Genomic DNA, 14,461 nt, shown 5'->3' with positions numbered 1-14,461 from the left:
GTCGACGGTGACTTTTAACGGTGCGTAATGTTAACGGAATGTTTACTCTTGTCCATAACAAAGCATAATGTCTTTTGATGTTGGAATATGTATGAATCATTCAATTAATCAAGTCTTTAGCAATTGAAACGAACATATTGTTAATATTGGACATTAATCACACAAGATGAAGATACTCTGTAAATTTTTAGAACAAATTTTTTTGGGTAACTGTAATGTACAGGTCAATAAGACTTAATTTAATTACCTCAGTGACTTTCAATTCTTCAAACTAAAATCGAATTCTCTCCTGTAAGATATGTAGATATGTTTCTAACAATATTGAAGAGAATTTTTATACATTTACTGACTTCTGGTTTTGTAAATCCAACCTTGCAATTTAATAATAACCTACAAAAGTGTTAACAATTTTGCTTCATATTGTATAAACCGTCAAATGTCAAAATATTCGTTTCTTTTCAGTAGATAAATTGATTTAATTAATTTAATGGTCATATTTAAAAGTTTATGAATGTCAAGAAAGGCCAGAGTGCTAATCGAAATTAAATTATGTTCTTTCGATCGCAGCCTAGCCATATTAATTTATTTCACGATTATCTACAACTTTAATTATAGGCTAAACATTGATTATCAGTTAAAACACAAAGATAAGTTTAAAATGTTAGATACCAGAGGCATCATATTACAAATTACGAGGAGAAATTCGTATACCTAGTTTACAAATTAACATATAATAGAATTACCAAACAGATTACAGTTGTTGTACGACGCAATATCGCGCAAAATCGCAAGTCGAAAGTATACATATAATTCTTCAAGACAGCGAAAAGAAACTGATCCATTACGTAGCACTGGAAATATTAAACAAAGTGACACTAATGCCATCTCCCTTGAAACATTGGGCTTCAAATTGTGACACGTTTCCTGATGATGAATCTACGTATTAGAAACTATTTTACGCGATAAAATAAAAGTTGAAAATGTTTCACTTGTGGCGTGGCACTTTCCTTACAGAGGATAGATACAATCTATAATACAACATGGCCACCAAATTGGGACAATCGGCCATTTGGCGATTTTGCCTTTTGTTGGACCACTACTGCAATTTGTCATCTGTAAGCAATTCGTGCCGTATGATAGACAATGTGTGTTGCTTATAAGTTACTTCATGCAATCACCACTATCATACACGTATTATTTATCATACAAAGGAACAACCTTCGCTACCCTAGCTGTTGCAATTAGCTTCTATTAATTCTGTATTTGTTGAAATCATAACAATCAAATATAAAATATCTTCATAAAAAAATGAGTATTGACGAAAACTGCAAAATACGTGTCGACTTATTGTTACTCTAGAGTCATCAGAAAAGGTTTCATTAAAATCGAAGACCCAAGGATTGTGACCTCTCCTTGTCAACCAACGTGACATTACACCGCCCCAATTCCTACTTTCCTGAATCAAAGAGTCACGCTCAACGAACTTCTCACGCCTCTCTTCATCACGCCCATGATCTTCGCATCGGTCATTCGCAAGAATCATCATTACCGCGATAACTGTTTCGCTCCGGATCAGCGCTCCCTGACACGTCCCGTAAATAAACCGAGACATCAACGGTTCTGCTCTCTGCTTCCAGTAACGTGGCTGTATCAATCCATCGTCGAGATCCTGAAAGTTACGACCTTGTTATCGACAATACGTTCGCCTAAGATCTCGGTGGAAAGTTTGTCGTTTCTGGTGAAGAAGCTACAGCCTCCGGGTAGGACAGGTACCGAGGGAAGGAGGTGGGTCAGAAGGCGAAGCCAGGCCAGGTGCCTAGCTATCAGGAAGGCCTAGCATCTGACTGTTACGAGGGATTTGGCGAGAGGGTGACGGGCAACAGCACCTAAGGGCGGGTGGGGGGGATGCAGCTCGAAAGGGTGGCGGCATGGAGGAGCCCTCGCTGGAGGCTCTCATGCAGGCGGGCTTCATCTTCGTGGTCGGCGTCGCCATCATCCTCTCGAATCTCCTCATCATCGCCACCTACCTTAATTTCCGTGGTGAGTACCTACTCTAAAATAACGCGAATCACCTGCTCGAATTAAGGATAGAAAGTAATTAATTACGAAATAAGATTACCAGCGGCGATCTAGAAATCAAATGTTCGGTTAAAAAGGTTGCTAAATAACAATCGAAATAGCAATGATAATGATATAATTGAATTGAATATGAATTACTCAGTTTAATGGTAATGAGTAGACTGCAAAAGTTTATGGAAATACAGTATTCCGATACCAATATTAACACTAGGTTTACGGGCATTTATCGTGTAGATATCTCCACGGCACGCATCAACGAACCCGCAGATTTTCTTTAAAAAACAACTTATTTTATATAATACACAATTTATGATCTCTGAAATTAATGCATAGCTATAGAAATACGTATACCACATAGAGAATTTCGAGGTTAGAAGGCATTCGAAATGCGTCAAAATGACGCGTCCCGTAAACCTAGTGTTAAAAATTAAAATGGAGCAAAATGTTGATCTCTGTAGGGACTAGACATTTCGCTACATTCGTAATAACACATACCTAGTCTTACAATTCATTAAAATTTTTATCCTATTGCATTTTCCAAGTTAAGAGGTACGGCAAACGCATAAACTAAACACTCGTGGTCTAGTAAGAAAGCACGTGTTGTAGATTTATGTTAATTACAAAATATTTTGGATTGACGTAAATTTAAGGAAGGGAAACTTAAGTAACTTATGAGTTCATTTAATAAATCATGCCGTTACCCCTATACTTATGTCTATTTCACTGGCGACACCAGAAATGAGAAGAAATAATTGATTTAACACGAGAACTACCAGGGCTGAATGTACACTAAAATATCATAAATAATACACTATGACTATAACATAATATAGTATACTATAAAGAGTATTTGAAATTAACACTAGAACTACTAGCATCGAATGAGTACTGAGTTACATTGTATAATATAGTAATATACATAACATTCAGTACAGTTTAGTATAATATAGTACAACATAAAATGTTTTATAAATTAGAAACCAATATAAATTCCACCAAAAGAAATACATATTTGAAATTCAGTAATCGTAAACTAAGAAATCTGCAATCCGTCATTTTGACGGGTTTGGTAATTCTAGTGTTAAGGGTCAACGTAAAGTAAAATAAGAAATGTGAAGTCCATCCTTTTAGTAGTTCTGGTGTTAATTATCCGGTTTACGCATATTTTCGTGTATGCAATGTCTCATGTTTCATTAAAATGATAATTAAAGCATTATAGAATTGTTACTGTTATGTACAATAAAAGGATATGAATAAAACTTCCTGTAAATTAAGTTGAAAATAAACCGTGTATATCAGGTTCATATTTCCTTTCAGTGCATAATTTATTTATATTTCGAGTCATTTTCTAAAAATATTAACTTCAAATCCGAAGAACATGTATCACGCTACTTTTGGCGACAGAGTAGATAATTAATATAATCGATAAAGTATTGAAAATATAGAAAATTATCAATAAAGTTAACACATTAATATTCATATAGTAAATATACCAATAAAGTTAAAGCAATTATTACGTTCAATAACAATTTTAGTTTCCATTTAACTGAATAATCACAGACAATTAACAGAGATTTCGTTTTTTTTCTAAATTGATCTGTGACAATAAGAATTTCCAGAAACCTAAACTATTTATCGATAAACTTCGTATTAAAATAATATTTCCTAAATTAAACTAAAATCATAAAACTGCTGAACATTTAGTTCCTCCAAATAATTCGCTTGTTGCTTCTAATAATTTCATGTTTTCCATCTTTTATGGCAGTGTGTTACTGTTTTTATTTTACCAGAGCACTTACTCACAGTGATCCAGAATCAAAATTTAGTAACTCAAGTGGTTACATCAACTTATTATTAACAATGGGATTTTTTACTCATGCGGTAATTTTCTCTTCAGACCCTTTCGTATCATCAAACACACACAAAAATATAAAAAAATTTCTAAAAATTCAAACTTTCATGACGGTGTTAAGAACACTGTTAGTAAATGATGGCGTCATTGAAGGAAATCCTCAAAGTTAATAAAAATTGAATCATTAGCCTACTCAAATAAAATTATAAGTTTCGAAATGTTTTATTGCTTGAGCTAAATAAGCGTATGACCTGCTATATTTTCATTCTGGACCACTGTGTGACTAAGATGAGGTAACAAGGGTAACACGAAGCTCCACGGAACTTAAGCTTTCATAGACTATCTGAAGCAACTATAAACTATTATTACGCTGTGTAGGTCCCTCCGAGGTGATAAACTATTACTTGCTATCTCTCGCATCGGCGGACCTTCTTTGCGGTCTGCTAGTGGTTCCGCTCTCGGTGTACCCGGCGCTTGTACGAAGATGGGTCTATGGGGACATCGTGTGTCGTCTCGTTGGTTATTTGGAAGTTACTCTCTGGGCGGTATCCGTCTACACTTTCATGTGGATCTCCGTGGATCGTTACTTGGCCATCAGGTACGTTCGTATATCGTATCAATACTGTACCAGCCTCATATGATTACGGTGGGTGATCAAATAGTTAGAACCACACTACGAAATATGTGTTTTTCTTGTGTCTGTGTAGAAATAACATCCCAATATCAGGGTTTTTACACTGAATAATTTTTATTAACATATTTCGATTAAAAATACACAGAAAGTAAACTTAGCATGTACAATTACGAAAATTTAATGCTATATGAAATTACATACCCAATGCAATTGAGAAGGGTCTTCAGGTAGATGCTATCTATATTGATTTTTGCAAAGCGTTTTACTCAGTGTGTCCTTCTATACTCCTATCGAAATTACGTGCTAAAGGCATATCCAGCAAGTTTTTATTGTGGCTGTACAGCTTTATCACTCGCAAATCTCAGATTATTAGATTTAATAACTCCTTTTGCTAGTATTGTTAATGTCAATTCCGGTGTTCCCCGGGGATCTCACCTTGAACCTTTACTTTTTAATCCTTACAGTACACTATTTATACAATCGGACTTTCGTAACCTAGAATAGTGATGTGTGCGAAATAAATTAGCTCTCAATTTATCTAAATGCTCTATTATTCGTTTCTCACATGCAAAAAACAATACACTCTTTAATTATACTCTCAATAACTCCTTTTTATCTACAGTTAATGATATTTGTGACCTGGGCATCACATTTTCGTCAAACCTCTCCTTTACTAGACACATCATCAATATCACTAGCATTGCATTCATAACTTTGGGTTTCCTTAATAGAGCCTCCAGATATTTTAAGAATATGAACACAGTTGGAATACAGTTCCGCTATCTGCTCTCCATACCAGCGTTACTTTTGTAATATGTTGGAAAATACACAGTATCCATTTTTGCGTTTAGCTGCCCATCGAATAGGTCATCCAATGTGGATTTACGGTATAAGGTGCCTAATGGCTTCGTCATGTGTCCTGATATCTTGTCTTGTTCTAAGTTAGTTACATCAGCGGCATCAAGAAGAAATCATGTTCTACTACTGCAAGAGGCCCACCGCACGAATTATGGCCAATATACCCAGTCAGCCAAACTTGCAATACCAAATTTTGTCCAGTGCCTGTTATAAAGTTATGGCTACAACACCTTGCGCGCATATTGGCAGCAACATCGATTTTGCCCTCAATTTGGCATGGGTCATATTGCATGACTTCCGTTAAAAGTCAAATTCACAATGCTTTACGTTAATTTATTGTTGAAGGTTTTTCTTCATTCATACGTTATCCGAAATTTTTACCGGTACGGATTTTGCCTAATCTTATCCCATAAAAATGACATAGATGCAATGAATTATCCAAGAATATGGTCTGAAATTATAAAAATACTTCATGAGTATCGCGCGTGATCGATATTTACTGACGTATACATAGTGCCTATTATTCTATCTACTTCAACAACCTAATATACATGTTTTCACTCTCCACTCCTACCTCCTTTAAACAGGCTACCTATCTAAGTCCTCTATCCTTTCATATCTTGATTATCTGATACGTATTAATTGTGTACGATTATTTCTCATATATTCTTCATATGTACCTTGGGTATCTACCGCTAAACTGTATTTATTACATTATTTCCATTTTGATTTCAAAAACAATTTAATATTCTTTTACATTTGGATCAGATATAACAACAGTTAACCTGAACTTCACATTTATAACATTATTTTTATCCTTTTATTATGTTATTCTAATAGAGTAAGATTATTATTATATTATACAGAGCGAGGCGTATAAACAATGCGACCTGAATAACTCGTCTGATTTTTGCAATAGACAACAAATACATCAAACTAATCTTGTTTGACGTCAAGGGGCACATAAACTAGTGTCAATAGTTTTCTTCTACAGGGTGTTTCGTTTAACTGGAAACGGTGGAATATCTCACGAAGGATTAAAATTATCAAAAAAATGTTCGTACAAAAGTTGTTTGGTACAAAGGGTGACATTATGTGGTATAAATAATTTTTCTATATGTAGTAGTGGGGAAGATATCAAAGTCAAGTTAATTTGTTTAAATGGAACCCTGTATTTTTTTATTCATATTATGATAGTGTTTGTTGAGACGAATACAACGAACTGCCGCATGATATCATTCCGAGTTGTAAAATATCATAAATTAAATACAAAGTAGTCAGATCAACACGGATCGTATGTCGTAGGTCAGCTGAGCTCTACGTGACTGTGCCATCTAGTCGTACCAGGCCGATTGTTGCGTTTTTAATAAAATAGTCCTGGTATGGAAACAACACCAATATTGTAGCAAATATGAGGAGTTAAGCATACATAATGGATTTTAAATATCACTTACCACTATCTAACTTGTAGTATCAAGAATTAATTAATAATTTTTTACGTCATTTATCCTTCATTATGCTCACCATCGTTACAAATACACGTTTCTATTCTGTTTAAAAATTCTCTTTCAACACTTTTCAACATCTTGTCCGTTATTCTTTCGCATGCGACTATAATCCTGTTTCGTAAATCATCTTAAAATCTTACTAATTTATCACTTCCTACTACAGGGAATGATATCATGTGGCAGTTCATTATTTATTTCTCAACAAACACTATCATAATATAAATAAAAAAATACAGGGTTCCATTTAAAAAAATTAACTTGACTTTGATATCTCCCCCACTACTACACTTATAGAAAAATTATTTATACCACGTAATGTCCCCCTTTGTACCAAACAACTTTTGTACGAACATTTTTTTGATAACTTTAATCCTTCGTGAGATATTCCACCGTTTCCAGTTAAATGAAACACCCTGTAGATGAAAGTATAGAGAACATACGAAGATCAAATTCATTTTGTATGGAATCATATATTTTTTATGCATTAAACGATGCGGATCGTAAATTCCCGATAAAAAAACAAGCTATTTATACCCAAAAGACTACTTAGTTTGGGAGATATTTTAATTTCAATATTTTGAAGTGAAGCTCGATTTCGGTATAAGTAGTACACGTGATATCTAACATCTTATGCTTAGCGACTCGTTGAAATAATCTATTTTCCATCGTAGTTGACCTTCGACATACTTGAATGACCTTTAACCATTGATCATGGTATGCGTCTTAAAACGCTCGATTAAAAAGTAAGTAGAAAAAGGTATCATTCTATTTAAGGGTACCCTCCGGTCAAAACGCTCGAAAAGTACGTGATTTTCATGAATTCACATAAAAACAATGGAACAACATATGATAAAAATCCGTCTTGATTCTTATTACTACATATTTGAAGAATAAAGAAAAATTTTGTTGTTTGAATTTGGTCACTATTTGCATCAAATATATAGCACTCATTGCACTCCTGTAGAAATTCTAAGTCTTGCCGGGCGCCATCAGAATTCACGATAGGATTGCCTTAAGTCAAAAAATCAAAAGTATTTTTAAAATATATCTTAATGGATATCGTCTTACCTATTCTTAATCCAAAAGAACAATCCGTCGATCCCTGACATGTGTTTAAACAGAATGTTGCAAAAAAACGGATATTTTTACGCATTCTCCATCAAAAAAGTGAATGATCTACAGTTAATCTCCGTAGGTAACGCGATAGCGACGTGAATTATAAATAAAATGTCGCAAGAATTTTTGAAGTCAGTCTATAATTAAAGTTTTTATCGTGGCGCCCGTGGAAAAAAATCACGTTTTGAGAAAAAACGCATTTAAAGTTTTTTTTTTCATTTTTAAGTTAATTTGCTTTAGTTTTTTTGTATATAACCAACATAGATCTTCGATATGTATTTATTAAATTTTCATTATAGCCTCAGATTAAAAAGTTGTAAAAAACAACCTTTACTATTTTCTTCGCGATTGGGACCAATTGCAACTCTTTGAAACTTTTTTTTACACATCATTTAGTAAACCAATGTCTCTAACCTCATAAAATAACTCAAGTCATTTAGACCATCTTTAAAAAAGTTGTTCCGTTTTAAAGGGTGTACGAATACTTTTGACACCGACTGTATATCTCGAAAAGGAAGAGTTTCCGGACCTATGTTTATATGACACTTTTTCATCCTTAGGAGCCATCTATTCCCTTGACACCCTATATATTCTGGCAGAGAATTACAAGCTGTATAAAACCCAGAACACTAAGGTTTTAAGTTGATATTAAGAAACAATCAAAATAAAAAAATACCCAAAAAATGGTAGCTTTGTTGTCCGTTATTGTACGAAGTCTTACATATTTTTATCTACTTTCTCGAATAATACACCACGCGGAATTGCGTGGTGTATTATTGCAACCAACTTTCAAGCACTTTCTCGATAACCCTACAGCTTCGTAAGTATTTAAAGAATAATTAACTAATTTCGTTCCACAGAAAACCATTGCGTTACGAGACCGTGCAAACGAAAACGCGATGCCAATGCTGGATGGTGTTCACGTGGATCAGCGTGGCGATGATGTGTTGCCCGCCTCTACTCGGTTTCCAAAAGCCGATTTTCGATCGCGAGGCGTTCATCTGTATGCTCGACTGGGGCAACATGGCCGCGTACACAATCACACTGTCGATCCTCGTGCTGGGCCCGTCGGTCATCACCATCATCTACACTTACTGCTACATCTTCACAATGATGAGGCGATTACGGTCCGGTGTACTGATCCACGACAAAGAGTACGCGACAGCGCTCTCGGAGAACTTGAGCAACCCGAGTCACATCATGTCTTTTGTCCTGGTGATGACGTTCTGGTTGTCCTGGGCACCGATGGCCGGTCTACGGATATACGCTGTCGTTAACGGACCACCTCAGGTAAACCGAACGAACCGTTTTCGGAAATGGTTTCATTAACCTTTTCACTGCTACATTCGGTAAATATTTACAGTGAGGGCGCCACCTCCGATTTCGAGAATTTTTCAATATGTTGTCAAGGTCATCACCCTAAGCAGTGTTGTGAAGGTTTTAGTTGGGGCTTGCAATTTCTGAAAAATTTATTATCAAAAAACGTTTAGATAGATAATTATTTTGAAGTTTGGCCTTTTCAACCATTATCGGTGCGCTGAAGACCCCCTTTTCAATTATAATCAGTCTCAGATACACCACTTCAAGCAGAAACCCGTCTATTGTTTTGATACTTTTTACTTTGTTTTCTTGAACTGTTTCTAATCAACTCCGATCAGTATAATGCTTCAGAGTTGGTCAGACTATACTTTCTTATGAAATGTTTTGTTTTTATGATATTTCCATGTGTCAACTTAAATGCCGCACCCTGTATATTTCTTTAAATGGTCTATCACTATCGATGATGAATATTTAGCTTCTTAGCGATTTCACGTGAGGAATTATGCCAATCGTCTTAACATTTTTTGGCTATACGATTAGTGTCAACCTCGATAATAACATTTTTTAAATGTCTATATTTAAAGCGACGGAACCAGTAGTTTGTAAAGAATATCGATCCATATCCATAACAAATTTTTTCACAAGATTTCGTAGCATTTGTCCCTTTCTCGAAATAAAAAAGCAATATATACCACAAAATACTCATTCGAATTAATATTAACACTTGACTGACTTATAATGTTTTACATAAATTTCATTTATTATTACTGTAAACAATTGCCTGAAATCTGAGATTTCTAACGACACAAAACACTTATGTGCAATAGGTTAGAAACAGTTGACAATCATGTGACAATACACGTGACCTCAGAAAGGTTTACGACTTATTCAACAACCCAATATATTCAGAGTGTAAACGTTTCGAGGGTATCTCCAGAACTCACATTCCCTCTTTGCATCGTTATCTTCAGGTACCGTTTCTTCACTTTGCGGTGGTGTGGCTAGGAGTGACGAACAGTTTCTGGAAAGCGGTGGTCCTCGCAACCCTGAGTCCCCAGTTTCGGTTGGCAGCTCGTGTTCTCTGTCTGACGCTCTGCTGCCGGCATAGACGACTTCCACCGGAGCTGCTCGGCCTCGACGACGACGATTAAGAAGCCAAACAAAGAAAAAAAAGCAACAACTAAACAAGCAAAAAAAAAAATTAACCCGCCTACCGAGAACCGGAGGAAAAAACTCTTTTCCATTGCGCGCGCGAGCGTTTACTACACGCGCCTCTCATTCCTAGAGCATTCGCTTTTTATCTCGGTTCGAGGTCGTCACTAGCATCCGCCGCCGCCGTTCCTCTTGGATTCTTCTTCGAGGGGCTGAGACTGAGATTCTTTGTTCTGAAACAAACCCGCTACGAACACGACGTTCCGCTTTCTTGGCTGTGTTACACATGACTATCAACCGGATCGATCGCCATCGCAATGTGAAACGAGGTAAAGAAAAAAAACAGTTCCAAGAGAAACACGATGCGTGAGGGCCGATATCTATTTGTCGCGTATCCTCGTATCGTATCACTGTTGCTGCGTATCGACGGGTACGATCGGTCATTTGTCAGTTGTTTCGACATTACATCAATGGAAAGACATGAGATTTGGCGGAGCCAGTGTGGACGGACAGCGTTACGGTGCACAGTGAGGTATTTGACCAGAAAAGCTGGCCAAAACCCCAAATTTTTTCGTTGTTCAAAATGAATAAAACTTTGTCCCTATGTTCCTAGGAATGAATAAAAGTAAACTGCTATCTTGGTTTTTCGAAAACAGAAGTATTTAGCAACAAATTGAGGCTTGAAAGACAACAATTTTTATGCTCGAAGAAAATGCCAAGAAACCTATATTCAGAAAGTGATTTATTACAAGTGTAGTGTTAAGGAAGTGCAATAACAACATATGTAGGATATAGAGGAAGGTATGTAGAGTAATTTGGCACCTTTTTTCCTTCACTTTTTTGTGTGGTTTTGATAAAATAACAATTTAAAAACAGTGTTTTTTTTCGTAAAATCAAGTTTAAAGCATTGAATTACTGTTTTACACCCCAAAGCACCCTTTTACTTTTGATATATTTTTATCCTTGGGCATTGCTTTATATATTTCTTGAAACATTAGGTGCTAAGTGGTGCGAAAATTACAGTTCTGTTCAAGAGTATCTCCTCACTTGTGCACTAGTGAAACATTATTGAGATTCAATGTTCCATAACTTTGTTAGTAATCGTCAGAATTTGTTTAAATGATAGGAAAATTAAAGCTTGAACCTTCTACATTTTTACACTTTCATTCGATTTTATTTAACTCGGTGCCCAAGACGTAAAATCTTCCCTTAGAAAGAGGGCCTTTAAATTGTAAAATTTTATTCATATTTGAGAACGGATGTTCCTCATAGACAACAGTGTTCAGAATTTTGCATATATTTCAGAAATAATGATTCTTTGCCTTCAAAACAAGCCAAACTGCATCTAAAGCGGATGTTTTTTAACGAAGTTATAGTCATTTACAGAAACGCAGACCATTAAACGGTGCCATGCACGAAAGACATGAAACCATAAAGAGGTAGGCGTTTCTGTAAATGGCTATAACTTCATTAAAAAACCTCCGTTTGGGATGCAGTTTAGCTTGTTATGAAGGCAAAGGATCATACGATAGGCGTATATTGTATGGTTGATCTGATGATGGGGTAATTGAGGTGTGGATGATAGATCGATGAAGGACAGATATATCATAAGCAAGAAATACTGTCTGATGAAGAATTTTGCACAGCATTTTCTGACAAAAATTAATTCTATTATATAATGCAAATAAAAAATATTCTTAAAATGTATATTATTTTATATATTATATACCATAAATCAGAATGTTTATAATCGTAGATACAATCGACCCGCGTGCATCCATCACTGTCAGTTGATTGTTAACCTATTAAATAAATTTCGTCTGTCAATTCCTGACGATTGAAGTTTCTAGTATATTATTAATTTTATTAAGACTAGGGTTCGTTGATGACCTTCTATTATATATATGTAGTATTACCATATATGTATGTATACATATCTTACCGTACACAAAACATTTGAAAAATATAGGTTCTCTTTAAAAAGCTGCATCTTCGTTAAACAACATAGTTCTTCGATGAGGTTCGGTTTATTTCAAAGACAAACAATCATACTTTTCGGTGGTATATATCAAAATTGCAAAAAAATGTTGTTTGCACTCCGTAGCACTCGACGAACATCAAGGAACAGTACAGTTTGGCACACTCCTGTCGAAGGGTGAATTTTACCCTCTAGACAACCATTTTGATAAAATTGATTTAAAGAACCAAAAACTAGAAAGTTCAAACTTTAAAATGGTTTTTGTTTCATCAACTTTGGATGAATAGTAACAAAGCTATGAGATTTTGAAGATTGAGTAAATTTTAAAATAGTTTTGGCCAGCTTTTCGGGTCAAATACCCCACTGTGCGTTGTTTCGTTGAACGCTCATTCCTGCCGTGTTACTGAAACTGAGACCCTATTTCTTGCGACAGATTGTATCCTCTGTTTTGATACGGACATGCAATGATGATACGGACATAAATCACACACTGTTGCACCGTATCGTATCGCTGAATGATACGCAACAGCGATACGATACACGAGTACACGCAACAAGTGGATACCCACCTTAAAAGATGGTCGCGCGCTCGTCGGCGGAACTAACCCGGCTGGGAGGATTCTTACGATCGCCATTGAGAAAATTTCTACTAGATTCTCGCCGTTAGCCGATTATACAAACGCTTCGAGTATCTCACCGTTCTACGCGAGCCTCGCTTCGATAATATAAACGATTTTATAGAGGGTAGCCGACGCGTTCCTTGCCGAGCGAGAGATCAATCCTGGGGCTGCTGCTGCTACTGTTGCTGCTGCTGCTCGGCCGAGTACAATAAATATTCTCCTAATCAACGAGACGAATCGAACGTCAATGATAATACACAGTGGCTAACAAAGACTAGAAATCCAAAGGATCGTTCTTGGTTCTCCGCATCGTCGAACCCGTCGACGCATGGCCGTTAGAGTACAGCCGCGAAAAATGGAAACGAAACCGCAAGAAGACACCATAGAATCACAGGGCCCTGGTCTCTCTAGTCAGGTTCCACGTTCGTTGCTTCTTTAAATGATAATTCAGATCACTTAAGCGTGTAAACGTAAGGGTTATTCCTTTTTCTATACGATTTCAAACTAAATGTAGTCGATTATTATACACAAACACGTCTGCAGTCTATTATTAAAACGCTATTATTAATACAGAGTCGGTGAACGAACGGGAAGAAAAGAATTGAGGCTCGTGGAATCGATGAGATTCCTATGCCTCGGGGACGGGACAGCCTTTCGAGCCGTTGGCAGTAGCTGGACTACATATGTTCATGCAAATTGACAGTTTTTGACGTTAATTTCTAAACATTAAATTGAGATAGAACTTGATTCATTGTGTTAGATGATTTATTATATTGATCATAATATGCAGGGTGTCTCAAAAGTGTCTAAATATTCTGGAAGCATATAACAAGAATCGAGTTTTATTGATAAAATGTTAAGGTTAACAATTGAGAAGTTCACTTTTTAAAATCTACATCATTTATATGCCTTCCGCCATGTACTAGATATTTTTCAAAACGCGAATATAAATTTATGAACGCATCAATCGAAAAAGAGAAATTTCCTCCTGGATATTGGTTTTGAATTCTTCTATTATTGCTTTTGAATTTTTATATACCCTGCTCTCAAAATATCCCGGAGATAAATCTGGGCTTCTTGGGGGCCAGTAAAAGTCTGTAGGTTCTCCCCTAACCCCCACCGCCGTTTCTGTGGCGCGTAATTCAAACTTAAAACGTTTAATAACTTCTGAGACACCCTGTATCTTTGTTACGATTCACTGATATCCTTATTTTACTGCGCTTCGCATATTAAAATTTTGCCCTAAATGCATGAACATCCTCCATCTAGTGATTGCTCTCGAGGAATCAACTGTCGTGCTCGCTAACGCTCGTCAGGTGACGTCTCCGATCTCGTTTCGCTATT

The 14,461-nt window shown here is 36.0% G+C and overlaps 1 protein-coding gene across 1 annotated transcript; it reads left to right on the top strand.

Moving 5' to 3' along the window:
• The first annotated feature begins 1,928 nt into the window (after nucleotides 1-1,928).
• On the top strand, nucleotides 1,929-11,036 carry LOC107188765 (probable G-protein coupled receptor 52). The gene is made up of 4 exons (XM_015577118.1): nucleotides 1,929-2,040; nucleotides 4,310-4,529; nucleotides 8,908-9,337; nucleotides 10,339-11,036. The coding sequence occupies exons 1-4, from the start codon at nucleotides 1,929-1,931 to the stop codon at nucleotides 10,516-10,518; spliced, it is 942 nt and encodes a 313-aa protein (XP_015432604.1). The 3' UTR covers nucleotides 10,519-11,036.
• The last annotated feature ends 3,425 nt before the right edge of the window (nucleotides 11,037-14,461 follow it).

The sequence above is a fragment of the Dufourea novaeangliae genome, unplaced genomic scaffold (genome assembly GCF_001272555.1).
Source record: "Dufourea novaeangliae isolate 0120121106 unplaced genomic scaffold, ASM127255v1 scaffold108, whole genome shotgun sequence".
Lineage (NCBI taxonomy): Eukaryota > Metazoa > Arthropoda > Insecta > Hymenoptera > Halictidae > Dufourea > Dufourea novaeangliae.
This window is presented reverse-complemented; position numbering and strand designations above follow the sequence as displayed.

What these genes read in the sequence shown, in the direction of transcription:
- LOC107188765 (XM_015577118.1), top strand. Translation starts at nt 1,929, where the DNA reads ATGGAGGAGCCCTCGCTGGAGGCTCTCATGCAGGCGGGCTTCATCTTC. An exon ending in CACCTACCTTAATTTCCGTG is followed by an intron (nt 2,041 to 4,309) that starts GTGAGTACCTAC and finishes TACGCTGTGTAG; the next exon opens with GTCCCTCCGAGGTGATAAAC. An exon ending in TCGTTAACGGACCACCTCAG is followed by an intron (nt 9,338 to 10,338) that starts GTAAACCGAACG and finishes CGTTATCTTCAG; the next exon opens with GTACCGTTTCTTCACTTTGC.